General features: G+C 46.2%; 1 protein-coding gene across 2 annotated transcripts in view; it reads left to right on the forward strand.

Annotated features, from left to right (window-relative positions):
- Window positions 1-26,862, forward strand: part of LOC310846789 (carboxyl-terminal PDZ ligand of neuronal nitric oxide synthase protein-like) — a 68,479-nt gene that overhangs the window by 11,746 nt on the left and 29,871 nt on the right. The window contains exons 2-3 of one of the 2 annotated variants that reach the window (XM_083743891.1): window positions 14,699-14,770; window positions 25,914-26,012. In XM_083743891.1, coding sequence (XP_083600017.1) covers window positions 14,699-14,770; window positions 25,914-26,012 — 171 coding nt within the window. Of the gene's footprint in view, window positions 1-14,698; window positions 14,771-25,913; window positions 26,013-26,862 lie in introns of those variants that run through there. The other variant, XM_083743890.1, reaches the window with a different exon arrangement.

A 26,862-nucleotide genomic window follows, 5' to 3' on the forward strand; every position in this document is an offset into this window, starting at 1 on the left:
GAATTATCCCCAACAGAAAGGACTCTAGTTTTTTGGGGGGAAAGTACTTTAAACATTTATTTCACTTCATTATGCATCATTTCCCAATACTCCTTTACCCTTTTACGTGTCTTCTTGTTGTTGTTTAGTCATTTAGTCGTGTCCAACTCTTCGTGACCCCATGGACCAGAGCACGCCAGGCACTCCTGTCTTCCACTGCCTCCCGCAGTTTGGTCAAACTCATGCTGGTAGCTTCGAGAACACTATCCAACCATCTCGTCTTCTGTCATCCCCTTCTCCTTGTGCCCATTGCTGGATGAGAAAGACTCAGAATGAATGAATTCTAATTTGTAACAAGCACCCCCCCCCCCGTCCTTATCCCAAACTCTCCAGGTTGCATGTCCGTCTGCCTGTTCCTCCGTATAGGAAGAACAGCTCTCTTCCATCCCATGGTTTCTGAATCACACAAGCAGAGGTGATGTGGTCGAGATGTAGAGCAGAAGCACATGACCGAAGGGGACATTAAAAAAAAGGAACAGTAGGGTGTACAATCAGAAGGATGCGGGAACAGAAGCTAGCCATTGAACGGGAAACCACAAGGGACCGTCTGATTCATGCGATGACTCCGTCTTAGCTTTTTAGGAAGTGCCCCTTCTGCCTGCTCCGAGTAGGCTTCTAAGATGTATAAGAATGAATCAGGTAAGTGCTGGAGATGCAAAGAGCTGGAGGGAACGTTCTTTGATATGTGGTAGAAGCATATCTTAAAAAGCAGAGACATCACCTTGCCGACAAAGGTCCATATAGTAAAAGCTATGGTTTTCCCAGTAGTGATGTATGGAAGTGAGAGCTGGACAATAAAGAAGGCTGATCGCCAAAGAATCGATGCTTTTGAATTATGGTGCTGGAGGAGACTCTTGAGAGTCCCATGGACGGCAAGAAGATCAACCCTCTCCATTCTGAAGGAAATCAGCCCTGAGTGCTCATTGGAAGGACAGATCGTGAAGCTGAGGCTCCAATACTTTGGCCACCTCATGAGAAGAGAAGACTCCCTGGAAAAGACCCTGATGTTGGGAAAGATGGAGGGCACAAGGAGAAGGGGACGACAGAGGACGAGATGGTTGGACAGTGTTCTCGAAGCTACCAGCATGAGTCTGACCAAACTGCGGGAGGCAGTGGAATACAAAAGTGCCTGGCATGCTCTGGTCCATGGGGTCACGAAGAGTCGGACACGACTAAACAACTAAACAACAACAGATGGTTTAATTCTACAGTGATGTGAATTTGCTTCTCGTACCATTGTTCTGTGCCGGAATTTTTCATACGGTTCCTTCCCCCCAGTGACGTTTTGCTGTTTTCGGAGGCAAAATGCCATTTGCCACAAATCATGTCAGGTTTGGAATTTTGCTTCTGAAACCTGCCCAATGAATGCTTAAAGAAAAGGAAAATTAATCTCTAATTTGTTCAAGACTTCATTAGCTTGTTAACATTCTTTGTACTTCGTTTCCGCCCTAAGACCTGCAGATTTTAAATTGCATTGCAATCAGGAGTGTTGAAAGTAATCAGATATTTGTGAGGGAGGTACAAATAGGAACAATTTGTTCAGTTCCCTTCCCTTTATTTATTCCTGCGCTGGTGCCCACAAGAGCTGTAACTCGGTTAAGGAGATTTTATTTGATTGAGTCTCCATCGAGTAATCAACCCATTTAAATTCGCAGTATTTTTTAAATGCCGTTTTTTTCGCTCTATTGGACGCACCAGACCATAGGACGCACCAGACCATAGGAGGGGGAGAACAGGGGAAAAAATTTTTTTTCTTGTTCTCCCCCTCTAAAACAAGGTGCGTTCTGTGCATTCAAGGTGCGTTCACTGGAAGCCTCCGGAGCCCAGAGTTCCCGCTGGGCTCTGGAGGCTTTGGGTTCCTTTCGACCTGCTCTTTGGGGCTGGCGGGAGGGAGCGCTCTGCCTCCCCGCTGTCCCCAGAGCTTGTGGGGCTGGCGGTGGGGAGAAGCACTGCTTTCCCCACCGCCAGCCTCCAAACCAGGTCGGGTTTGGAGGCTGCTATCCGCAAGCCTTGGGAGCCCGACAGGAACTCCTGCCGTGCTTCGAAGGCTTGCGGATAGCTTCCTGAAGCCTGAAGAGTGAGAGGGGTTGGTGCCAAGGACCCCTCTCGCTCTCCAGGCTTCAGCGAAAGCCTGCATTCGCTCCATAGGACGCGCACACATTTCCCTTTCATTTTTGGAGGGGGAAAAGTGCCTCCTATAGAGCGAAAAATACGGTACTTTGCTGGTTTGCAGAGGTTTGTGGCAGACCACCTGTTTTGCATGAAGTGGACCCTGTTCTTAACCCCTGACATCTCCAGCTGCCCGATGAATAGAAGAGGCGCTGCCAGTCCGAGCAGGAAATACTGAGCCAGGTGGAGCTGTGGCCTGACTCAAAAATAAGTCAGCTTCCTATCTTGTTCAGGTGATGGCCCCTTGCATTGTGGGAGTCAGAGTCTTTTAGAGGCCTTTCCATTCATTCATTCATTCATTCATTCATTCGGTTGGTTGGTCTTTCAGATTAAAGTTGTACAATTTACAATAAAGTAAACTGGACTACTGCAATGTGCTCTATGTGGGGCTACCTTTGAAAGTGACCCGGAAACTGCAATTAATCCAGAATGCGGCAGCTAGACTGGTGACTGGGAGCGGCCGCTGAGACCATATAACACCGGTCTTGAAAGACCTACATTGGCTCCCAGTACATTTCCAAGCACAATTCAAAGTGTTGGTGCTGACCTTTAAAGCCCTAAACGGCCTCGGTCCTGTATACCTGAAGGAGCGTCTCCACCCCCATCGTTCAGCCCAGACACTAAGATCCAGCGCCAAGGACCTTCTGGCGGTTCCCTCATTGCGAGAAGTGAGGTTGCAGGGAGCCAGACAGAGGGCCTTCTCGGTAGTGGCGCCCGCCCTGTGGAACACCCTCCTTTCAGCTGTGAAGGAAATAAGCAGCTATCCTATCTTTAAAAGACAAAGGCAGCCCTGTTCAGGGAAGTTTTTAATATTTAATGCTGTACTGTTTTTAACATTTGATTGGGAACCACCCAGAGTGGCTGGGGAAACTCAGCCAGATGGGCAGGGTATAAATAAATTACTACTACTACTACTATTATTATTATTATTATTATTATTATTATTATCATCATCATCATCATCATCATCATCATCACATACTCAACATACAACATAAAGACAAGATTCCAAAGAATCTCCTGGACTTCCTTGCTCCCCTTCGTGGGTCCTATTCTTAGTCATTTCCTCCTGCATCTTTTATAATAATCCAAAATCTTTTATCTCTCCATTGTATCCAAAATTCACCATTAAACTACAAGTGTCATTCCAATCCTACTAACGGTTTTAGCTGTTTACAATGGTTTTTAAGATAAATTTTTAATTTTCCCCATTCCTTATTAAAATTGTAGTCTTCCTGATTTCTGATACTTCTGGTCATTTTTTTGCCATTTCGGCATAATCCATTATCTTGATCTGCCAATCTTCTCTGGTAGGGACTTTATCTTCTTTTCATCTCTGGGCCAGTAACATCCGTGCAGCCGTGGTCACATACATAAATATTCTTTTTTGCTCCCTTGGGATTTCAGCACCTAGGGTTCCGAAATGAAAGGCTTCGGATTTTTTTTTAGAAAAAAATATTTTAAACATTTTTTTTCAATTCATTATATATCATTTCCCAAAATTCTTTTACTACCTTACATTTCCACCACATATGATAAAAGGTGCCTTCTTTTTCCTTATACATTTGAGCCTGTTTTATACATTTTTGCTAATTTACTGGGAGTTAAATACCAACGGTACATCATTTTCATATCATTCTCTTTCCGCCTGTAACATGCTGTGAATTTTAAATCCCACTTCCATAACTTCTCCCATGCTGTAATTTGTATATTATACCAAAAATCCCTCGCCTCACGGAAGCCTCTTTTAGAGTGGTGCTTGCCATCTGCACTTTTTGCCCGCATTTGCATTAAAAACAACACATTCAATATATGTGTATTAGAATTCTGCTGCCTGATTTCAGGGACCTTTTTAGTTGATTAAAAGCATTTCATCCAAGGGGATCAGCTCTAGTGCTAGTGATGTCTTGAGCTTACTGAGGCCAAGCATATATTCTGTTTTGGTCCTCTCTGCCCAACTTGCTTAGGCATTTAGAGTTGTAGTAACGTGTTGTTATTGTTAAGTCGTTTAGTCGTGTCCGACTCTTCGTGACCCCATGGACCAGATCACGCCAGGCACTTCTGTCTTCCACTGCCTCCCGCAGTTTGGTCAGACTCATGTTTGTAACTTTGAGAACACTGTCCAACCATCTCGTTCTCTGTCGTCCCCTTCCCCTTGTGCCCTCCATCTTTCCCAACATCAGGGTCTTTTCCAGGGAGTCTTCTCTTCTCATGAGGTGGCCAAAGTATTGGAGCCTCAGCTTCACGATCTGTCCTTCCAGTGAGCACTCAGGGCTGATTTCCTTCAGAATGGATAGGTTTGATCTTCTTGCAGTCCATGGGACTCTCAAGAGTCTCCTCCAGCACCATATTTCAAAAGCATCAATTATTCAACCCAACTCATTTCAGTGAGTTTACTCTGAATGGGGATGGAAGGAGACAGCGGTTTCCCTTCTGAGCACAGACAAACACGTGAACCGTAGCAATTCCCATTTCCTTTTCCCTTTTCATTGGAATCTCCTGACATCCCTGACCCAGAGTAAATCATGTTTCAGTTTCAATCTCTCACCTAAAGACAAGAGCAGCGGTCAGCCAACTTTTTCAGCAGGGGGCCAGTCCACTGTCCCTCAGACCTTATGGGGGGGCCGGACTATATTTTGAAAAAAATATATGAACAAATTCCTATGCCCCACAAATAACCCAGAGATGCATTTTAAATAAAAGGGCACATTCTATTCATGTAAAAACACACTGATTTCTGGACCGTCCACAGGCCAGATTTAGAAGGCGATTGGGCCGGATCCAGCCCCTGGGCCTTAGTTTGCCTACCCATGGACAAGAGCCATGGCATCTGGTGAAGAGATATGAGGACTTTAAAGGTAATGGGTAACTTAGATAGTAGAAATTCCTGTAACTGCAACGTATCTTGAACTCCAAACTAATCCCCAAAACTTAACCTCCATGAGAGGGGACGCTACGATTTTGCTGAGCGACTAGTTTCACTGCCCAGTTGTTTTTCCTGGTAAAAAGTAAAGGTACTCCTTTCCGTACGGGCCAGTCGTGTCCGACTCTAGGGTTGTGTGCCCATCTCACTTAAGTGGCCGGGGGCCAGTGCTGTCCGGAGACACTTCCGGGTCACGTGGCCAGCGTGACGGAAGCTGCTCTGGTGAGCCAGCACCAGCGCAGCACACGGAAACGTTGTTTACCTTCCCGCTATAAAGCGGTACCTATTTATCTACTTGCACTTAAGGGTGCTTTCGAACTGCTAGGTGGGCAGGAGCTGGGACCGAAAGGCGGGAGCTCACCCTGCCGCAGGGATTCGAACCGCCGATCATGCGATCAGCAAGTCCTAGGCACTGAGGTTTTACCCACAGCGCCACCCGCGTTCCTAGTTTTTCCTGGTATATAGCCTCAATCTGATGTCTTACAATGTGAATCTCTTGCTGCTTATCCTTTCCTGGGACTTGGTAAACGGTTCATTTTACATATCATAAATCCCTGCATACAGTCGTACCTCTACTTATGTATCCCTCTGGATACGGAATTTTCGGGTTACGGCCATGGCAAACCCGGAAGTGTATACAGTCATAGGTAAAGGTAAAGGGACCCATGACCATTAGGTCCTGTCATGACCGACTCTGGGGTTGCGGCGCTCATCTCACTTTATTGGCTGAGGGAGCTGGCGTACAGCTTCCAGGTCATGTGGCCAGCATGACTAAGCCGCTTCTGGCAAACCAGAGCAGCGCACGGAAACGCCGCTTACCTTCCCGCCGCAGTGGTACCTATTTATCTACTTGAACTTTGATGTGCTTTCAAACTGCTAGGTTGGCAAGAGCAGGGACCAAGCAACAGGAGCTCACCCCGTCGCGGGGATTCGAACCGCCAACCTTCTGATTGGCAAGCCCTAGGCTCTGTGGTTTAACCCACAGTGCCACCTGTGTCCCGTGTATACAGTCATACCTCGGGATAAATACGCTTCAGGATAAGTATTTTCGGGTTGCGCTCCGCGGCGACCCAGAAGTAACAAAGTGCATCTTACGTTCTGTTCAGGATGCGAACGGGGCTCTGGAACGGATCCTGTTCGCATCCCGAGGTACCACTGTACTTCCGGGTTTCGCTGCATGCGCAAAAGCGCTCAATCACGCTGTGTGCATGCGCAGAAGCCCGCCTCTATTTACTTAATTAGAGAATTAAGTTTGTATCCGGAGGGTCCACTGGGACGCCAATCTAGCAGTTTGAAAGCACGTCAAAGTGAAAGTAGATAAATAGGTACCGCTCTGGCGGGAAGGTAAACACATTTCCGTGCGCTGCTCTGGTTCGCCAGAAGTGGCTTAGTCATGCTGGCCACATGATCCAGAAGCTGTATGCCGGCTCCCTCGGCCAATAATGCGAGATGAGCGCTGCAACCCCAGAGTCGGCCACGACTGGACCTAATGGTCAGGGGTCCCTTTACCTTTACCTAGGGGTCCCTTTACCTTTACCTAGACCATTTAGCATTCTATTATTGCATCCATCAAAGCTTGTTTACACTGCTGAATTTATCTTAATGCTGTCAGCGACACTTCCCCCCATTCACCTGTTGGGGGCGCGGTTAGTGAGCAGAGGTCAAGCCTTGTGGTCCAGGTGGGAGCCAGGTGCTGTAGGGGCTTTCTGATTCTTCCTGCCATTTTTGGTATAATCCATCAACTTAATCTGCCATTCTTTTCTGGTAGGGACTTTTATCTTCCCTGCCAGAGCCAGACTTCGCGTCACATGGAATATCTATACGAGGATCAGGATCGCTGGTGTTTTTGCTATTGCTTCTGTTTTGAAAGTACTGCCTAAAACTACTTAACATCACAAAGTTGGGACAAGCAGTGGGACATAAACTCTGTCCTCTCCCATGTTGTTTCCATAATCTAAACCACGCCAATATATGCTTGAAACTGCTATTTAGAGCTCTCTGGGAGAGAAAAAAGACAGGTATACAACAGTGATAAGATAGGCAGAGAGAGATATAACTGTTTTTAAACTAAGACAAACGGAATGTGCACAGAAAGTTTGCAATTAAAGGCAGATGGTTTGACTAATAGGGTTATATTTTTGTGAGATGTGGGGCCAGAATGCCAGAAGCCTTTGTGTGTGTGTGAAGCAGACCTTCCTGTATCCTGAATGTAACTTTCCCAGGAGATAGCTAGAAAATTAATAGGGGGTACTTGATTAGTAAAAGAGACCCTTTGCAGTAAAATGAGGCCATCTGGATATAAACTAGCTGGGTTTACAGATCTCTTCCCCCCCTTTTGAAAGCTCAGCTAAGGATGTCCTGCAAGTGGAACGGTGCTTCAGTATTTTATTACTGGCCTTTGTACATTGTTCACAATATTTACAATATTTACATGCCATTCCTTAGCTCCTTCCCCGAAAAGAAGACCTCCCTGTTTGTTTGAGATATGTTTGGGAAAGTTGCAGCTACTAAATCTGAATATACTCCCAATTTTATTGTAGTTATTTCACAGAACAGTCCTGTACATGCTTCTGAGAAATGAGTCCTAATTGAGTTCAGTGGGGCTTACTCCTAAACCAATGGGTATAGGATAGGGCAAATTTGTCTGGGTCAGGAATGGCACAACTTAGGTGCCACCACAGAGAAGTCCCTGGTGAAGATCTTAATTTATTGCAGGTTTACATGGGAGCAGATGGTCCTCTGTTTCATTGCAGTTCTGAGTTGTGGGATTTACTGTTTTGTAGGGTGGCGCTGTGGGTAAACCACAGAGCCTAGGACTTGCCAATCAGAAGGTCGGCGGTTCGAATCCCGGCAATGGGGTGAGCTCCCGTTGCTCGGTCCCTGCTCCTGCCAACCTAGCAGTTCGAAAGCACATCACAGTGCAAGTAGATAAATAGGTACCACTCCGGCGGGAAGGTAAACGGCGTTTCCGTGCGCTGCTCTGGTTCGCCAGAAGCGGCTTAGTCATGCTGGCCACATACCCGGAAGCTGTATGCCGGCTCCCTCGGCCAATAAAGCGAGATGAGCGCCGCAACCCCAGAGTCGGTCACGACTGGACCTAATGGTCAGGCGTCCCTTTACCTTTGCCCTTAGGATGGTGAGAGGAATTCTTCAGCAGAAGCAAGGAAGCCACTACTCACTTTTAAGAAACTAAACTACGGTTCTCACGTTAAGCTCTTGGGTGTCATGACTTGTCGTCTTCCTGTTCTGCTGCAGCATCAACATTCAAATCAAATGAAATCAAGCTGTTAGACTACGCCGAAATTTTAAAATTTATTTAGCAGACCACTGCAAACAAATGAAAACACTAGCAGCAGGGTGGATAAAAATCAATCATTTTTAAAAAAACCAACAACAGATTTTTTAAATTTAAATTGGATTTTTAAAATAAAATGTTTTTGGAGGAAAAATCTTTCTAAAGATAGTTTTCTATTTAGGTTACATTATAGTCCAAAGGCTATTCATCAGGAAATAAGGATTTGTTTTAAGTTTTTCACGTGTGCTAAAATTCAGTCTAAGTTGTTTGTTGTTGTTTTAAAAAAAGTTTAACCACATAAGTTAACAAACATGGATACATGTGCTATAACATTTCTGCTTTAGTTAAATAAATTGTTTAAATTGTTATTAAGGAAATGATTATTTTTCTCCTTCCAATAAAGTACAGTGGTGCCCCGCAAGACGAAGGCCTCGCAAGACGAAAAACCCGCTAGACGAAAGGGTTTTCCGTTTTGGAGGCGCTTCGCAAAACGAATTTCCCTATGGGCTTGCTTCGCAAGAAGAAAGCCCATAGGGAAATCTCCGGGGACCTCTTTTAAATGCTAGCGGTGGGGAGCAAAGCCTTTCCCCTCCCTCCTGCCTTCAGAAGAGGTCCAGGAAGGCTGGCGGGGGCCGAAAGGCTTTGCACCCCACCGCCAGCATTTTAAAAGCAGTCCGGGATAGCAGGGAAGCGCTTCCCGCTATCCCGGATGGCTTTTGAAGGCAGGGGGGAGCAAAGACTTTCGCCCCCCACCGGCCTTCAGAAGAGGTCCTGGACCTCTTCTGAAGGCGGGCGGGGGGCAAAAGTCTTTGTCCCCCCTGCCTGCCTTCCCGGGGGCTTTTAAATCGCCCCGGGACAGCAGATAATTCCTCCACTGTCCCAGGGCGATTTTAAAATGCTGGCGGGCAGCAGCGCTGCCGCCCGCCAGCATTTTAAGATCACCCCAGACAGCGGAGAAGTCCTCCGCTGTCCCGGGGTTTTTAAAATGCTGGTGGGCGGCAGCGAAGGCTTCGCGGGCAGCAGCGCTGCCGCCCGCCAGCATTTTAAGATCACCCCAGACAGCGGAGACTTCTCCGCTCCTGGGGCGATTTTAAAATGCTGGCGGGCGGCAGCGCTGCTGCCCGCGAAGCCTTCGCTGCCGCCCACCAGCATTTTAAAAACCCCGGGACAGCGGAGGCTGTCTGGGGTGATCTTAAAATGCTGGCGGGCGGCAGCGCTGCTGCCCGCCAGCATTTTAAAATCGCCCCGGGAAGTCTCCGCTGTCCCAGGGGCTTTTAAAATGCTGGGGGACAGCAGCGAAGGCTTCGCTGCCGCCCGCCAGCATTTTAAGACCGCCCCGGGACAGCGGAGAAGTCTCCGCTGTCCCGGGAAGGCAGGCGGGGGGGAGCAAAGACTTTCGCCCCCCACCGGCCTTCAGAAGAGGTCGGGGGACAGACTGTCCCCGGACCTGGTCTGAAGGCGGTTTCCATAGGAACGCATTAATTGATTTTTAATGCATTCCTATGGGAAACCGTGCTTCGCAAGACGAAAAACTCGCAAGACGAAAAGACTTGCGGAACGAATTAATTTCGTCTTGCGAGGCACCACTGTACAGCAGAAAAGTTGTCCATATATAAACAGTTAACTTATTAGACCTCACAATAATTTAATAATTATCTCTCTATGTATTTCTAATAGTATAACCAAATCAGTAATTTTTGATATAACTGTAAAAACTGCTCTGAAAATTTATTATTCCAAAAATGAAACCTTCATCTGGTTGTAAATATTAAGATTATACCAGCAAGAATGAGTCTTTCTGTAAAAAAAAGAAGAAGATTTAAATCCAGTCTTACTGACTAGTGATTTAAATCGTGATTTAAATCGATTTGATTTAAATCAAATCCACCCTGATTAGCAGGATTTTAATCTCACTTGTGATGTAACAAATCATATGTATAATATGGATAGATACAAAATATAAATTATGAAATAATATGCAGTTGAAAACGTTGACAATAGGACCCATGGAGGGGATTGGGGGAGGTCTCAAAATTCAGAGAAATCTCTCTATATGGATATGTATTTGGTTTTGTTATAAAACTGATATTTTGTAAAATCAAATAAAAACGATTTTTAAAAAACCCAAAACATTCAAATCGACCAGATCCAAAAACAGAACACGCCCCCCCCCCAGTGGGATAGCTTTGATGAAATACCATCCCGTAGTAGAAAGTTTCATGCCTGCTCAGAGGAATTAAATGTGTATTTTGCTGGCATTGTAGCATTGGAAGAATGAGAATGCCCCATCCCTTAGTCTGAGGACCAAGCCTTGTTTGCCCTCTGTGAACTGCCAACATCATCAAAACCATTGAGTTTCTGAAGTTTGCCAAGACGTCAGAGAGGCGAAGCAAAATACAGCCCTCCTTGCCACCTGGTTCTGTATGCTAAAACCAAGTTTAGATAGTATCTTTCATAGTTCTTGGCTCCCAACCAACATAGCTCTGAAGTTGGCCAGTGGTTGTATCTTTGGGCATCATTCAGCTAAGGAATGGTGCAAGCAGAGCAATTTCTGCTTGGGCAACAAGACTCCCCCCCCCCTCCATGTGCCCCCTTTGCCACCCCCACATGTACTTGGGGAGGGGTTGGGGGAAAACTCACAACAATGGCAAGTCACATTTTGCAAGTAAAAGTAATTCCACATGTACAATAACATATTTGAATGTCACCTTTTGCTTAGTACAGTGGTACCTCGGGTTACATAAGCTTCAGGTTACAGACGCTTCAGGTTACAGACTCCGCTAACCCAGAAATGGTACCTCAGGTTAAGAACGTTGCTTCAGGATGAGAACAGAAATCGTGCTCCAGCGGCAGCAGGAGGCTCCATTAGCTAAAGTGGTGCTTCAGGTTAAGAACAGTTTCAGGTTAAGAGCGGACCTCCGGAACGAATTAAGTGCTTAACCCGAGGTACCACTGTATTATAAAAAAGGTAAAATCAATAAAAACTATACGCTTCAAATGTCAAATTCATAATAATAATAATAATAATAATAATAATAATAATAATAATAATTTATTATTTATACCCCACCCATCTGGCTGGGTTTCCCCAGTCCCTCTGGGCGGCTTCCAACAAAACACTAAAATACAATAACCTATTAAACATTAAAAGCTTCCCTAAACAGGGCTGACTTGAAACCATGAAACATGGTTAATAGCTATTTTCAAACCCAGGCTTTCATCCTTTAGTTTGAACGTTAGTCCTGTCTAAGGTGGTCGACCATTTACTGTGGCGGGTGGGGTGGGTTTGCTCTGTGAGATAATCCCGCTTGCAAGATTTTGACTTGCAGAGAGCAATTTTGCAAAGTGGTTCTCTCTCTGAATGGAGTTTCCCAGAAAATCTGGCATGGGATTGGCTGTGCTTTATCTGTCTGTGTCTCCCAAATCGTTACAGGCAGATGGTGGAGGGGGGCTGTTTTTATCACAGTGAGAGGGCTGGGTGATCTTTCAGCCAATGGACCTGAGTGAGGGAGAATGCATTTGAAAGCTGCAGGCCTTGCCTGGAAGAAATTTAAAGACTATCTACAGAAACATTGTAAAATTAATGAATGCTAGAAGGTTGTTGGAATGAAGTTATGTGGTTTTAGCAGAAATGTTTTAAAGGTTTAGGAAAAAACAGACTGTTAATTGGTGAAAGGAGGGAAAGTTAAGTTACATTATATTAAGATAAATTGCAGGACAAAAATTGGAAAAGATGGAAAGGATTTGCTGAAATAGTTAACTGAACTAGAATACAAAAAAGGGAGGTGTGAGGAGGTCAATGAAACAAGCAAATGAAAGATAAGTTATGGGAAGATTCGATGTGTTTTTTGTGTTCTTTTAATGGATTTTATTTTTCTGATTTTTCTTTTCACTTTTTCTTTCTCTCTTTTTTTCTTTTTTTCTTTATTGTGATGTGTTGTTTTGTTTTTGTTTAATATGGTGTTTTTACTTTTTCCTTTTGTAACCTTTAAAACCTTAATAAATATTTTTTTAAAGAAAGCTGCAGGCCTTGCGACCTCTGCTCAAGATATAATGCTTCAGGAAATGGCTTTCCTCTGAACCTAGATCCCTTTTTTCATCACACTTACATTCTCCCTATGAAGGGACACGGGTGGCGCTGTGGTCTAAACCACTGAGCCTCTTGGGCTTGCCGGCCGGAAGGTCGGCGGTTCGAATCCCCGCTCCCGTTGCTCTGTCCCAGCTCCTGCCAACCTAGCAGTTTGAAAGCACACCAGTGCAAGTAGATAAAAAGGTACCACTACGATGGGGAGGTAAACAGCGTTTCCATGTGCTCTGGTTTCCGTCACGGTGTCCTGTTGCGCCAGAAGCGGTTTAGTCCTGCTGACCACATGACCCAGAAAGCTGTCTGTGGACAAACGCCGGCTCCCTCGGCCTGAAAGCGAGATGAGCGCCGCAACCCCATAGTCCCGGTACCCGCAGCCCAGGGGGCCTTTAGATGACCACCCATTGAGTGGCAGCTGGAGGAGGCATTGGCAAAAAGACTGCATGCCAGCGGCTGGGCCAGCAGGACTTGTGCTGGTCACTGCAGCTTCTTTTCTGTTCCCCCTCCCCGCCCCAAAAGATCTTAGAGCCAAGAGACAGCATAATAAAATGTGTGTGTGTGTGTGTTTTGTGTTTTTTTTGGAAAGATATTATCCCTTTCTGCAGTAGTGTGCTTAATCCTAAGCAAGCGTGTTTGGCACCAAGGCAGGCAGACGCAAGCTCCATTTGTTTCCCTGTAATCGTAATGATGCTGTGAGATTAAATCCAAAGCTGCGCGTAGTCAGAAGTGTTTGTTCCTATCAGGGTTGGCAAACTTTATTTTTTATTTTTATTGTGTTCCGAAATGCCAAGCAAGTGGAAGCAGTTGTAAAGCATGGAACGGCAGTGGAGCAGAAAAGAGATATGTTAATTGTGTGCTGTTGTTGTTTAGTCGTTTAGTCGTGTCCGACTCTTCGTGACCCCATGGACCAGAGCACACCAGGCACTCCTGTCTTCCACTGCCTCCCGCATTTTGGTCAGACTCATGCTGGTAGCTTCGAGAACACTGTCCAACCATCTCGTCCTCTGTTGGCCCCTTCTCCTTGTGCCCTCCATCTCTCCCAACATCAGGGTCTTTTCCAGGGAGTCTTCTCTTCTCATGAGGTGGCCAAAGTACTGGAGCCTCAGCTTCACGATCTGTCCTTCCAGTGAGCACCCAGGGCTGATTTCCTTCAGAATGGAGAGGTTTGATTTTCTTGCAGTCCATGGGACTCTCAAGAGTCTCCTCCAGCACCAGAATTCAAAAGCATCAATTCTTCGGCTATCAGCCTTCTTTATGGTCCAGCTCTCACTTCCATACATACTACTGGGAAAACCATAGATTTAACTGTACGAACCTTTGTTGGCAAGGTGGTGTCTCTGCTTTTTAAGATGCTGTCTTGTGTGCTACTGAAGCCTTGCTCACAGAGCCATCAAAAGGGACTCACCCACACACCCATAAGACCATTAAGCCCAAAGTCTAAAATCAGCTGAACCATTGAGATTGTGCATAACTTTCCTTAGACTGTGCTCACACTCCTGTTTATAGCGCACTCATCCTGCTTCCAGAGCTGGAATTTCAAGACAAAACACATATGTATGTCGTGCATCGTTATACGATATTCCTGTTTGATATGTTCTTTCTCAAACCAGATTAACACTGATTGGAATTCTTAAGCTGTTCCGATTTGGTTTCTAGCCAGGGTATGAACCCCCTAAAAAAAGGTAAAGGACCCCTGGATGGTTAAGTCTTGTCAAAGGCGACTATGGGGTTGTGGCGCTCAGGCTGAGGGAACCAGCGTTTGTCCACAGACAGCTTTCCGGGTCGTGTGGCCAGCATGACTAAACCGCTTCTGGAGCAACGGGACACCGTTATGGAAACCAGAGCGCACAGAAATGCCGTTTACCTTCCCGCTGCAGCGGTACCTATTTATCTACTTGCACTGGTGTGCTTTCAAACTGCTAGGTTGGCAGGAGCTGGGATGGAGCAACGGGAGCTCACCCCGTCACTGGGAATCGAACCGCCAACTTTCCAATTGGCAAGCCCAAGAGGCTCCGTGGTTTAGACCACAGCGCCACCCATGCAGGGCGTGGTACCCTATAATAACCTGGGTGCAGAGAGGAGCAGGAGAGCAGCTCAATATGGGATGCAGCTGCTCAGAGGGCTGGTTCTGAAGGAAAGTTTGACTCTTGCCTTGGTGTTGCCTAACTCTTCTCTCTTTTCCTTCTAGTATATTGGCAGCCTAGATGTACCCCGGCCAAACAGCAGGGTGGAGATTGTCACAGCCATGAGACGCATCAGGGTAAGCGGTGTCAATGCTTTGATTCCAGCACGCTTATAGATGTCTGCTGTATCCGAACAAGATTTGTGTGAATGAGAGAGAGAGATCTTAATTCTAGATGGTCGGGAGAGGTAACATGGGAATGCTGCGATTCTTATTTAGCCCCTTGTAGGCGGGTAAACGCGGTCCCTTCCTCAACGGCAGTGACTCATGTTCTGTTTGTGCTAATAATAATTTTAGCAACTACCAGTGCACCTAGTTCTTTAGGAAGTAATAACAACAGGAGGAGGAAGGGTTCCTGCCCCAGAGAGCTTGCAATGTAAAATTCAACCCAGGAAGGCAGCTGCAGAAGAAAGATTGCAGGTTCAGTTCAGTTGTGCCCTCACCTGAGTGCTAACCATTTCTGGCCTGAGAGCTCTAGTTACTCTTGGCCCATGGAAACAATTACTCTGCCTGCCCTGCCTCTCCCTCTCCCCCCTCACTGAATGTTTCTGGATTCTGTATTAGCTGATAACATGGAGTATGGTGGATTTCATCAATAAACTCATTCTAGAAACTTTGAATACAGTGGTTCCTTGGTTGTCAAACTTAACCCGCTCGAAAACCAAGGCGTGGCTTCCAATTTGCTGTAGGATTGGCCAATCAGAAGCTGCGGAAGCCACGACGGACATTTGGCTTCCAAAAAACATTGCAAACTGGAACACTTACTTCCAGGTTTGCAGTGTTCGGGAGCCGATTTGTTCAGGAGTCAAGCCGTTTGACAACCAAAGTACCACTGTAGTAAGGTAGATCAAAAAGATGGATAGAAAATCTTCCTTAGAAGAACATCTCCAGCCAGCATCTGACCTGTCGTGAGAAATTCCCCCGTATATTGAAATACCCAAGGTTGATTATTTGAAGAAGTTTTCTTTCAAATTTGTGTTCCGCAGAGTTGAGAGTGCATTGTTGGCTATCCAAGACCATTCCTGTTATTGAATTTGTATCTTTTCAGTTATGCTGAAACAATGTGTGTTTGAGCGGATTCCTAGCATGCAGATAATAAAGAACGTATTTTGCTCATCCAAACTTGCTTTTTCTGATTTGTTATCCTGCTCTCAAACATTGCTTCATCCTTTAAGGACGGTAGTTCGCCACCACCTCAGTTATGATGTGCCTTATTTGGGAAGGCAAAAAAACATGGTGGACGAGAACCTTCCGTGACAGCAGATAGTTCTTTGTAGGACATTATGCAGCGCGCAAGAGCCTGTTGAATTTGTCCCAGAAGGACCAGCGCTTCTTTGCTGCTCTCTGTGTCTGCACAGCGATGAGCGCAAGAACAGGAAATTCCTTGCCGCTGACCTGCGCAAACTCGTCCCAGAGGTCTCCAACCTCTGTTCCCCCATCCCTGCCCAGCCGTGTGCTAATGAAGCAGGAGAAAGCAGAGCAATGGAAATTCCTCACATTCCAGCCTTAATCTGCCGCTCTGGATTCCATCTCAAGCTTAGCAGACAAGGAGGAAGGGAGCTGCCTGCCAGACGTCTTGGAAGGTGGGGGGGGGGGGGACAGCCTAGCTTTTCCGGGAATCGCAAGGCCAACATGACCCAGGCAAAGGTGTGGCGGAGCAGCAGTTGCCTTGTATTGAAGCCGAAGAATGAGAGAAACCCAGGCAAGGAGTACAACTTCCAAGCACTTAGCTAAGAAGTGTTTAAAATGCAGAATAGGACCTGGTTTTTTTTGGGGGGGGTGTCAAAGCTCTAGGTCAATATAGCTGCTTCGGATTTTTTCGCTTTGCATAATAGGTAAAGGGACCCCTGACCATTAGGTCCAGTCATGACCGACTCTGGGGTTGCGGCGCTCATCTCACTTTATTGGCCGAGGGAGCCGGCCCTCAGCATGTGGCCAGCGTGACTAAGCTGCTTCTGGTGAACCAGAGCAGCGCACGGAGACGCCGTTTACCTTCCCGCTGGAGCGGTACCTATTTATCTACTTGCACTGGTGTGCTTTTGAACTGCTAGGTTGGCAGGAGCAGGGACCGAGCAACGGGAGCTCACCCCGTTGTGGGGATTCGAACCGCCAACCTTCTGATTGGCAAGTCCTAGGCTCTGTGGTTTAACCCACAGTGCCACTTGCATCGCTTGCGTAATAGATGTCCTTATGTTAAGACCGGTTGATGTTGCCATGATTGGTGGTATTTTTTTAGTGTTTTATCAACTGACCCTTATTATGGTCAGTGGGGGGTATAAGCATCGCTAGAATTTTCATCAATTTTTGAGACTTACTCTTTAAAGAGAGGGTTGAATTCATGAGAGAGACAACATTGATTTCAAAAAGGAGTGGGAACCATTTATAAACTATAATGGACGCTTGGGTTGTGAACGTGATCTGTGTGGGATGCATGTTCACAATCCGCAGCGGCGCATCTGCGCACGCGTGGGTTGCGATTTGGCGCTTCTGGGCATGCACAAAGCGCGATGAAGCACAGCCTTCATGGCTGTGGCGCAAGAGTTTGCTCTGCCATTGGCTGCTTGCAGTCCAGGGCCATTCAGGAGAGCCTTCTTTGCGGATAGATCTCCGGAAGAAAGCCCGGGTTCTGTGGCACTTCTTTCCCTGGGGAGGTCAGGTGATGGTTGGAGACCTTCCCATTTTTCTCCTTCCATGGATTTGGTCTCTGATATGCCACCGACCCCCCCCTTCCCGGCCGCTTCTTGTTTCTCTCCTCCCATGGTAAAGAATTGCAGCCCCTTTCAGAGGAGTGTGGTAGCCTCTGGCTTTTGTCAGGAATGCCTGGAATTGCTGTTGCATGTGGTCATTTTTCACCTTAGGCCTTTCCTAATCTGCAGGCAAGAGGCTGGATAGAATGTGCTGAGTTTTAATATATTTTCCGGACCGACTAGAGTTTAATTTGCAGAAACACACCCCCCATATTCTATCAAAACAGTGTCGGGAAATCCAGTTCGCTTACGCCAATGCAACGTTTAGTCTAGCTTCTCATTTTTATTTTTATTTTGTAAATTTAAAGTTTAACGTGTAATTTCCACGTATAATTCTTGGTCATTATCGCAAACCATCCAATTCACTTCGTCTAATCCTACACAACTACAAATTTCAGATTATAATGCTTAAAAAAAGAAAGAAAGAACCGGACCCGCCTCAAAGAGCTAAATGCGACAGCAACATGCAAGTGTGTGCAAACAAGAATAACTGTATAAATATCTGTCTTCCCATAAGGAGAAGCGCACTTGGCCCAGGGTTCCTGATCGTATGAAGAAGCCCCTTGTGTGTTTTCACTAGCACTGAAAAGTGATTTCAAAGATGCACTTGGTGCGGACAGATGGCACATCCAAGACATTATTGCCAGCAGCAAATAACAACAACAATAATAATCTATTATTTGTACCCCACCCATCTGGCTGTGTTTTCCCCAGCCACTCTAGGCTTCCAACAAAGATTAAAAATACAATGGTAGCTCGGGTTACATACGCTTCAGGTTACATACGCCTCAGGTTACAGACTCTGCTAACCCAGATATAGTACCTCAGATTAAGAACTTTGCTTCAGGATGAGAACAGAAATTGTGCAGCGGCAGCGGGAGACCCCATTAGCTAAAGTGGTGCTTCAGGTTAAGAACAGTTTCAGGTTAAGAACAGACCTCCAGAACGAATTAAGTTCTTAACCCAAGGTACCACTGTACATTAAAATGTCACACATTAAAACCTTCCCTAAACAGGGCTGCCTTCAGATGTTTTCTAAATGTCAGGTAGTTGTTTATTCCCTTGACAGCTGATGGAAGGGTGTTCCACAGGGCGGGTGCCACTACCAAGAAGGCCCTCTGCCTGGTTCCCTGTAGCTTTGCTTTTCGCAGTGAGGGAACCGCCAGAAGGTCCTCGGCGCTGGACCTAGGTATCTGGGCAGAACGATGGGGATGGAGACGCTTCTTCAGGTATTCTGGGCTGAGAGCGTTTAAGGCTTTAAAGGTCAGTACCAACACTTTGAATTGTGCTTGGAAACGTACTGGGAGCCAATGTAGATCTTTTAGGACTGGTGTCATATGGTTTCGGTAGCCGCTCCCAGTCACCAGTCTAGCTGCCGAATTCTGGATTAGTTGTAGTTTCCGGGTAACCTTCAAAGGTAGTCCCATACAGAACACATTGCGGTAGTCCAAGCGGGAGATAACCAGAGCATGTACCACTCTGGTGAGACAGTCCGTGGGCAGGGAGGGTCTCAGCCTGTGTACCAGACAGAGCTGGTAGACAGCTGCCCTGGACACAGAATTGACCTGCGTCTCCATGGACAGCTGTGAGTCCAAAATGACTCCCAGGTTATGCACCTGGTCCTCCAGGGGCACAGTTACCCCATTCGGGACCAGGGAGTCCCCCACACCAGCCCGCCCCCTGTCCCCCAAGAACAGTACTTCTGTCTTGTCAGGATTCAACCTCAATCCATTAGCCACTATCCATCCTCCAGCCGTCTCCAGGCACTCACACAAGACCTTCACTGGTTCCTGCTCTCTCCTCATGCTCCCAGTGAACTTTTTCCTTTTCTTTCTTTGAGGGCGCATGTGATCTAGAACCGATGAGGGACCTTCTCCATGGGAAATATGGGAAGATGGCGAGCGGTTTGTCACCCTGCCCCCCCAAAAAAAATACTCCTGGCAGGAACAAATGGTTCTGCGAACCCTAGAATTACTTCGCCAGCATCTCTGCTTTGCTCTCCCAGGCGGGTAAGGCTGGCAAAGATCCAGCCATGGGCCTAAAGAAATTGGCTACCCACGTTTCTCACGAGGGAAAAAGAAATCAGAAATAGGCTGGGGAAATCTGCATTGTCTTCCATTTTTGTGGCCATTTTAAGCCACACAAACCTAGGTTACATACAAAACCCCCTGGGCACCTCGGCTGTTCTCCACAAGCCACTATCCTAATACAGTGGTACCTCAGGTTAGATACGCTTCAGGTTACATACGCTTCAGGTTACAGACTCTGCTAACCCAGAAATAGCGCTTCAGGTTAAGAACTTTGCTTCAGGATGAGAACAGAAATCATGCTCTGGCGGCACGGCGGCAGCAGGAGGCCCCATTAGCTAAAGTGGTGCTTCAGGTTGAGAACAGTTTCAGGTTAAGTACGGACCTCTGGAACGAATTAAGTACTGAACCTGAGGTACCACTGTAGATGCATTCTCTGTGGAGAGATTCACATGATTTCACATCCCAAAAGTGTTCAGTAAAGAGGCTGGAAGATTATCCACTCAGCTCAGTGAAAACTGATCTTGGGGAAAGGACTCTAGGAATGGCATAGTTTATTTCTGAGTGGCCCGTTATAAGACGCACCAGACCACAAGACGCACCTAGTTTTTGGAGGAGGAAAACAAGGAAAAAAATTCTGAATCTCAGAAGCCAGAAGCTGCGCAGCGAGAGTAGCAATCCCTCTTGATGTTCTGGCTTCTGGGATAGCTGCACAGCCTGCATTTGCTCCATAAGACGCACACACATTTCCCCTTACTTTTTAGGAGGGAAAAAGTGAGTCTTATAGAGCAAAAAATATGGTAGATAAATAGGTACCACTCCGACGGGAAGGTAAACGGTCTTTCCGTGCGTTGCTCTGGTTCGCCAGAAGTGACTTAGTCATGCTGGCCACATGACCCGGAAGCTGTACACTGGCTCCCTCGGCCAATAAAGCGAGATGAGCGCCGCAATCCCAGAGTCGCCCACGACTGGACCTAATGGTCAGGGGTCCCTTTACCTTTATCCCAAGTGTTACACCTCATACCTTAGTAAATTTCCCCTTTTTGAACTCCCAAGGGCTTTGAAGCCTGGAGGATGTTAGATGGGAAGATCTTGTTGTTCTGTGCATTTGAACCCCTGGATGCAAGGATTTAAATATTTATCAGGATCCTGAATAGCTGACGCCCAAGCATACTTTTGTACCCTTTTGTTTATATTTCTTTACTCCCCTTCCAACTCTTGCCTCTTCTGGAGGGCAAAAAGGTTGCCGCCGTTTTGTGACACGTTTGGCTGGTCCTAATAAAATATATTATGCTACTGTGGATTATTTCTGCCCCCCCCTTACGGCTGAACATGGCTCCCTTTGCTCATTGCTCCTGCTTTGTTGCTTTTAGATGTTCTGAGAACTTGAGTTAGGGCCCCTTTCTTCCCCCACAGCCTGATTTTGGATGGCAAAAGGGTAGAGTTTCTGCTTTTTTAAATAGCCTCTGTGGAAAATAAAGGAGATGCTAAAGACAAAGGTCAGTTTGGAGAGGTTGGGGGACTCTCATCCACTCCCCAGTCCCAAATTTTATATGAATATTATATAACTCCCTGGATGTGTTTATGAGTTTGTTTTGCTTGTGTAAACTATTGAGAGGTAGAAGCAGTGTGCATTAAACTGATGAATTCTGTCACATGTGACCTTTTGAAAACAGGATCTTCCTGATTCTATGATCTGATGTTGGCACCAGGCCTATGTCCTTCTGTGAGATTGTTGACAAGGAAATCCAGCTTTCTTTCACATTGCCATTCCCTGTTCCTGCCCCGAAATGATCGATATATGCCCTCTCTTGGCGGTTTGCAAATGCAGAATTCTATGCTGGTTCCCTGCCTGGAGCAAGTCTGTCTGGATAAATAAGGGTCATGGAGATGACATGAAGCAGTTTCCCATGGCGCAAGGCCCTTTAGGAGATAGTTACGCTCGGACAAGTCTTTGTAAATGTGCTTCTCAGCAGCCCAATGGTCAGTTAAGGCCGGTATCTAGCTTGAGGAAATGCCGGTGGCTAACCAAGCCAGAAAACAGAACTGCCGACTCAGGATTTAACCGGGAGGCATTCACATTTTTATTAAAGATAAGATACAACATTTAAGAGTTTGCATTGTGGTTACAGAAGTGGATGGTTTTTACAAATGGTACAGATCGGTAACTAATAAAGAAAATGAAGGGCTACTTGAGCATTTGGGTGAGCCCATGGGAATGAAATGCAATGCAAAATAAACTTCAGATAAAACAAAAGCTATGCAGTTTGCAAAGCTGGCATTACAAATATAGGAAGCAAGCAGCGAACTGAACCACGTCCGTCGTTGATTAAATAATTTGCTCTACTTGGTCCAAAGTGCAGAAATGTAGCAGGGAGAATAATTCTCAGTCTGTGCTGCTGTCTGGCTTTTTATACTTCTGTTCTGGTTAAAGGAAGAGCTGTCATGGTTGGATGATGCTTCCATTACCAATGGAGGAGCTGCCTTCAGTTATCACAATGGCCCTTACGTTTCCTGATAAGAATGTCTCGTCCCTGACTTTGTACTGTGTGTTTGGACCTTCCCAACACCTGGGTATCTTGACTGATTCACACGTCCTTCCATGGCACCATCTTCTGTCATGGTTCTGACAGCGTGAAATAATCTGTGTCTCATCTGCAGTATTGCTATTCCTTAAGAACTGATGTTGTTGTTGTTGTTGTTTAGTCATTTAGTCGTCTCCAACTCTTCATGACCCCATGGATCAGAACACGCCAGGCATTCCTGTCTTCCACTGCCTCCCGCAGTTTAGTCAAACTCATGCCGGTAGCTTCAAGAACAGTATCCAACCATCTCATCCTCTGTTGTCCCCTTCTCCTTGTGCCCTCCATCTTTCCCAACATCAGGGTGTCTTCTCTTCTCATGAGGTGGCCAAAGTATTGGAGCCTCAGCTTCAGGATCTGTCCTTCCAGTGAGCACTCAGGACTCATTTCCTTCAGAATGAAGAGGTTTGATCTTCTTGCAGTCCATGGGACTCTCAAGAGTCTCCTCCAGCACCATAATTCAGAAGCATCAATTCTTTGGCAATCAGCTTTCTTTATGGACTGATGTACACCAAGGAAAAAAGGACCCTCTCCCAATCAGTAACGGAGCCTGCTCAGGGCTCAACCACACTAACCTTCGCTCTGCACAGCTCTGGGCAAAGGGCAAAGGCTTTCCAAGTCTGTGTTTGAGTCCTTCCTTCCTTTTTGCCCCAGTGCTCTCCCTTTAAAATACTGCTCTTTACTACGGAATCGGAACAAATGGCAATCTGCGGACAACTCAAATTGCTCCAATTCAGTGGTAAATGTTGGGTTTCCTGAAGAAAGTACCGGGGCAAAAAAAAACAAAAAACAACTAGTGTTAAAACATGGACTGTAGAAGCATGAGCCTGGGGCTAGAAAGGCTAAGTATGGATGAGCCCTTAGTCTTCAGCAGGTCTTTCTCAGCAGCTGTGAATCATGTACGAAAACAATCCTTGCTTTATTCTCCTGTATAAAACAGTTATTGTAAAGCAGCTTGTGCAACAATTTTCCATCAGAGGCTCAGATTTCACTCTGGACCTGAAGGTGCATAGAGGCTCTGTCACACAATCAGAGATCTTCATGCAGAGAACATACTGAAGTCTTAAAATCTTTCAGGGGTCACCTGTGACTCCCTGTTATCATACCTCCAGAGGATGTCTCAGGATCCTGAATGAAACTACAGTGGTACCTTGGTTTACTAACTTAATCCGTTCCGGAAGTCCGTTCTTAAACCAAAATCATTCTTAAACTGAGGCACGCTTACGCTAATGAGGCCTCCAGCCACTGGTGCCCTTCCAATGTTCGGCTTCCGTTCTTAGACCGAGGTAAAGTTCTCAAACAAGACACTATTTCCGGTTTTGCGGAGTTTGTAAACCAAATCGTTCTTAAACCGGACTGTTCTTAAACCGAGGTACCACTGTATTTGATGGTTTTAGGACGAAAGTAACCCTGCCTTGTCAGTCTTTTCCTGCCTTAGTTCATTCAGATGTCAAAGAGATAAACAACTATATGGCATTTAGAAGACATCTGAAGACAACCCTGTTTAGGGAAGTTTTTAGCGAGTGATGTTTTAATGTATTTTTAACCTTCTGTTGGAAGCCGCCCAGAGTGGCTGGGGAAACCCAGCCAGGTGGGCAGGGTATAAATAAATAATTTTTTGTTGTTGTTGTTGTTGTTGTTATTATTATTATTATTATTCAGGAATTCTGTGGAGGGCTGTTGCTTAGCCGTTTAGTTGTGTCCAACTCTTCGTGACCCCATGGACCAAAGCACGCCAGGCACTTCTGTCTTCCACTGCCTCCTGCAGTTTCTTCCACTGCCTCCCGCAGTTTGGTCAAACTCGTGCTGGTAGCTTCGAGAACACTGCCCAGCCATCTCGTCCTCTGTTGTCCCCTTCTCCTTGTGCCCTCAATCTTTCCCAACATCAGGGTCTTTTCCAGGGAGTCTTCTCTTCTCATGAGGTGGCCAAAGTATTGGAGCCTCAGCTTCACGATCTGTCCTTCCAGTGAGCACTCAGGGCTGATTTCCTTCAGAATGAATAGGTTAATTCAAAAGCATCAATTCTTTAGCGATCAGCCTTCTTTATGGTCAAGCTCTCACTTCCATACATAACTACTGGGAAAACCATGCCTTTGACTATACAGACCTTTGTTGGCAAGGTGATGTCTCTGCTTTTTAAGATGCTGTCTAGGTTTGTCATTGCTTTTCTCCCAAGAAGCAGGCGTCTTTTAATTTCGTGGCTGCTGTCACCATCTGCAGTGATCATGGAGCCCAAGAAAGTAAAATCTCTCTCTGCCTCCATTTCTTCCCCTTCTATTTCCCAGGAGGTGATGGGACCAGTGGCCATGATCTTAGTTGTTTTGATGTTGAGCTTCACACCATATTTTGCGCTCTCCTCTTTCACCCTCATTAAAAGGTTCTTTAATTCCTCCTCACTTTCTGCCTTCAAGGTTGTGTCATCTGCGTATCTGAGTTTGCTGATATTTCTTCCGGTAATCTGTACTTCATGCCAAATGTGCCCCTGAGGCTTGTGCTTCATGTTGGTGCTGAGACATCAAGTTTGTCCCATCATTCATTTGTACTTCTCTGTTTTGTACAAGTCAAAAGTGGCTCAGAAACTAGGAAAGGGTATGTTCTATCATATATGGTGGACTTGTAAAAGGGTAAAAGTGTGATGGGAAATAATTCACAATGAACTGGAAAAAAATGTTTAAAAGCACTCTCTCCCTCCACCCCCCCCCAAAAAAAACCCAGAGTCCTTTCTGTTGGGGATAATTCAGACTGAAATTCCCAGGTGTCAAAAAAGGTTATTTATGTATGCCACTACTGCGGCCCGTGTTTCGTTAACCCAAAAATGGAAAATGAGCGTGGTCCCAACTAAAGAAGAGTGGCAAATTAAACGGATGGAATATTCGCAGCTTGCGGACCTAACATATAGAATAAGAGAACAAAAAGAACATACGTTTAGAGAAGATTGGAAAAAGTTTATTGAATATATGGAGGAAAATTGTGTATATTTGAAAACGTGGGCAGCATTAAGATAAATCCAACAGTGTAAATAAGTTTTGGTGGATGCAATAATAGAATACTGCATGGTTTAGTTTATGTAAAATATTCAGCCATTTATGTTGTACAAAATGAACCATGGAAAGAGAGGAAGGGAAGTCGTTGATATTTTAAGGTTGTTTAAGTGAATATTAGGGACGTGTGTGGCGCTGTGGGTTAAACCACAGAACCACGGCTTGCCGATCAGAAGGTCGGCGGTTCAAATCCCCACAACGGGGTGAGCTCCCGTTGCTCAGTCCCTGCTCCTGCCAACTTGGCAGTTAGAAAGCACACCAATGCAAGTAGATAAATAGGTACCACTCCGGCGGGAAGGTAAACGGCGTTTCCGTGTGCTGCTCTGGTTCGCCAGAAGCGGCTTAGTCATGCTGGCCACATGACCCGGAAGCTGTACGCCAGCTCCCTCGGCCAATAAAGAAAGATGAGCGCCGCAACCCCAGAGTCGGTCACGACTGGACCTAATGGTCAGGGGTCCCTTTACCGTTAAGTGAATATTCTAAAATGTAAAACAGAAAGAAAAGGTCTCTTCCTCAACAGGCAGACAGCTGGCCAGGCCTGCGGAAGCTCCTTGCTGGGGTATCCCCTCCAAGCACATTGCATCTTCCGCTGACGCTGCCCTTGTCCGTGGCCCACCTGTCTGGCCCCCTTATGAGGTTGCTTGGCCCCCTTATGAGGTCCACACAAAGTGCCCCTAGGAAACATGGTAGCTATGATATGGGGGGTGCCTTGCGTATAAGTCTCTGGGGGTGGCAGGCCAAGGGGTGGATTCGTGTGCTTCACAAATAGCTTGGAGATGCTGCTGATGGGGCCTTCCTTCCCATTGTGCTTTTTCTCCCCACAGTACGAGTTCAAAGCCAAAAGTATAAAGAAGAAGAAGGTCACTCTCATGGTGTCTGTGGACGGTGTGAAGGTGCTGCTGAAGAAAAAGAAGAAGAAGAAGGTGAGCTCCTGATTCCTTGGGCTGCAATAAGCTCTGGGCCCCGTCTGTGCTATTCCACCCTTAGGCTGGATGGAAGGAGACTGTCCTATCTGGCTCCGTGAGGTAAAAGAGAGCCGTCTCTTTCCCCCATATTTGCTCGGGACACTTTTCTGCTCAGCAGGACGCAACCTGGGTTGCAAGGTTTCTTTTTGTCTCTGCTGGACGGGCCCTTACCAGAATTGGTCAGTTCAAATGTTACAGAGGGGCATGGCCCAATCTTACAGGCAGCAGTGGCAGTGGTGGGGGACGGGGACGGACGGACAGACAGACAAAACAGAAGACACTTCTTTCTCTCCTTAGTGGTCCCTGTCCCTGCTGCTGTTGCCATGAGAAGAATAAGCAGTAGACCTGCATTTTCAAATGCACAGCAGCATCTCTTATTGTGTTGAGGGGGAAATGAAGGGGAGAACGGATCTTGTGGGAGGTACAAAAAGGTGCTCTGAGACGCAGTCTTCTTGTCCTTCCTGCAGCCAGCAGCCAGGGGAGGTGGGGAGAGACCAAGGAGAAAATAATAATAATAATAATAATAATAATAATAATAATAATAATAATAATAATGTCCCGCCCTCCCCAGCCAAAGCCGGGCTCAGGGCGGCTAACAACAATAAAATAGTACAGCATTCTAAAATCATTTCATTATAAAATTAATTCAACACAAATTGATTGCAACCATTAGGCTAAAGTTCTGTGAAGATTGCCAAAGGAGGGAGTCAGGCTGTGCCCTGGCCAAAGGCCTGGTGGAACAGCTCTGTCTTGCAGGCCCTGCGGAAAGGTGTCAAGTCCCGCAGGGCCCTAGTCTCTTGTGACAGAG

Source organism: Podarcis gaigeae, assembly GCF_964106915.1.
Source record: "Podarcis gaigeae genome assembly, chromosome: 6".
Taxonomy (NCBI): Eukaryota; Metazoa; Chordata; class Lepidosauria; order Squamata; family Lacertidae; genus Podarcis; species Podarcis gaigeae.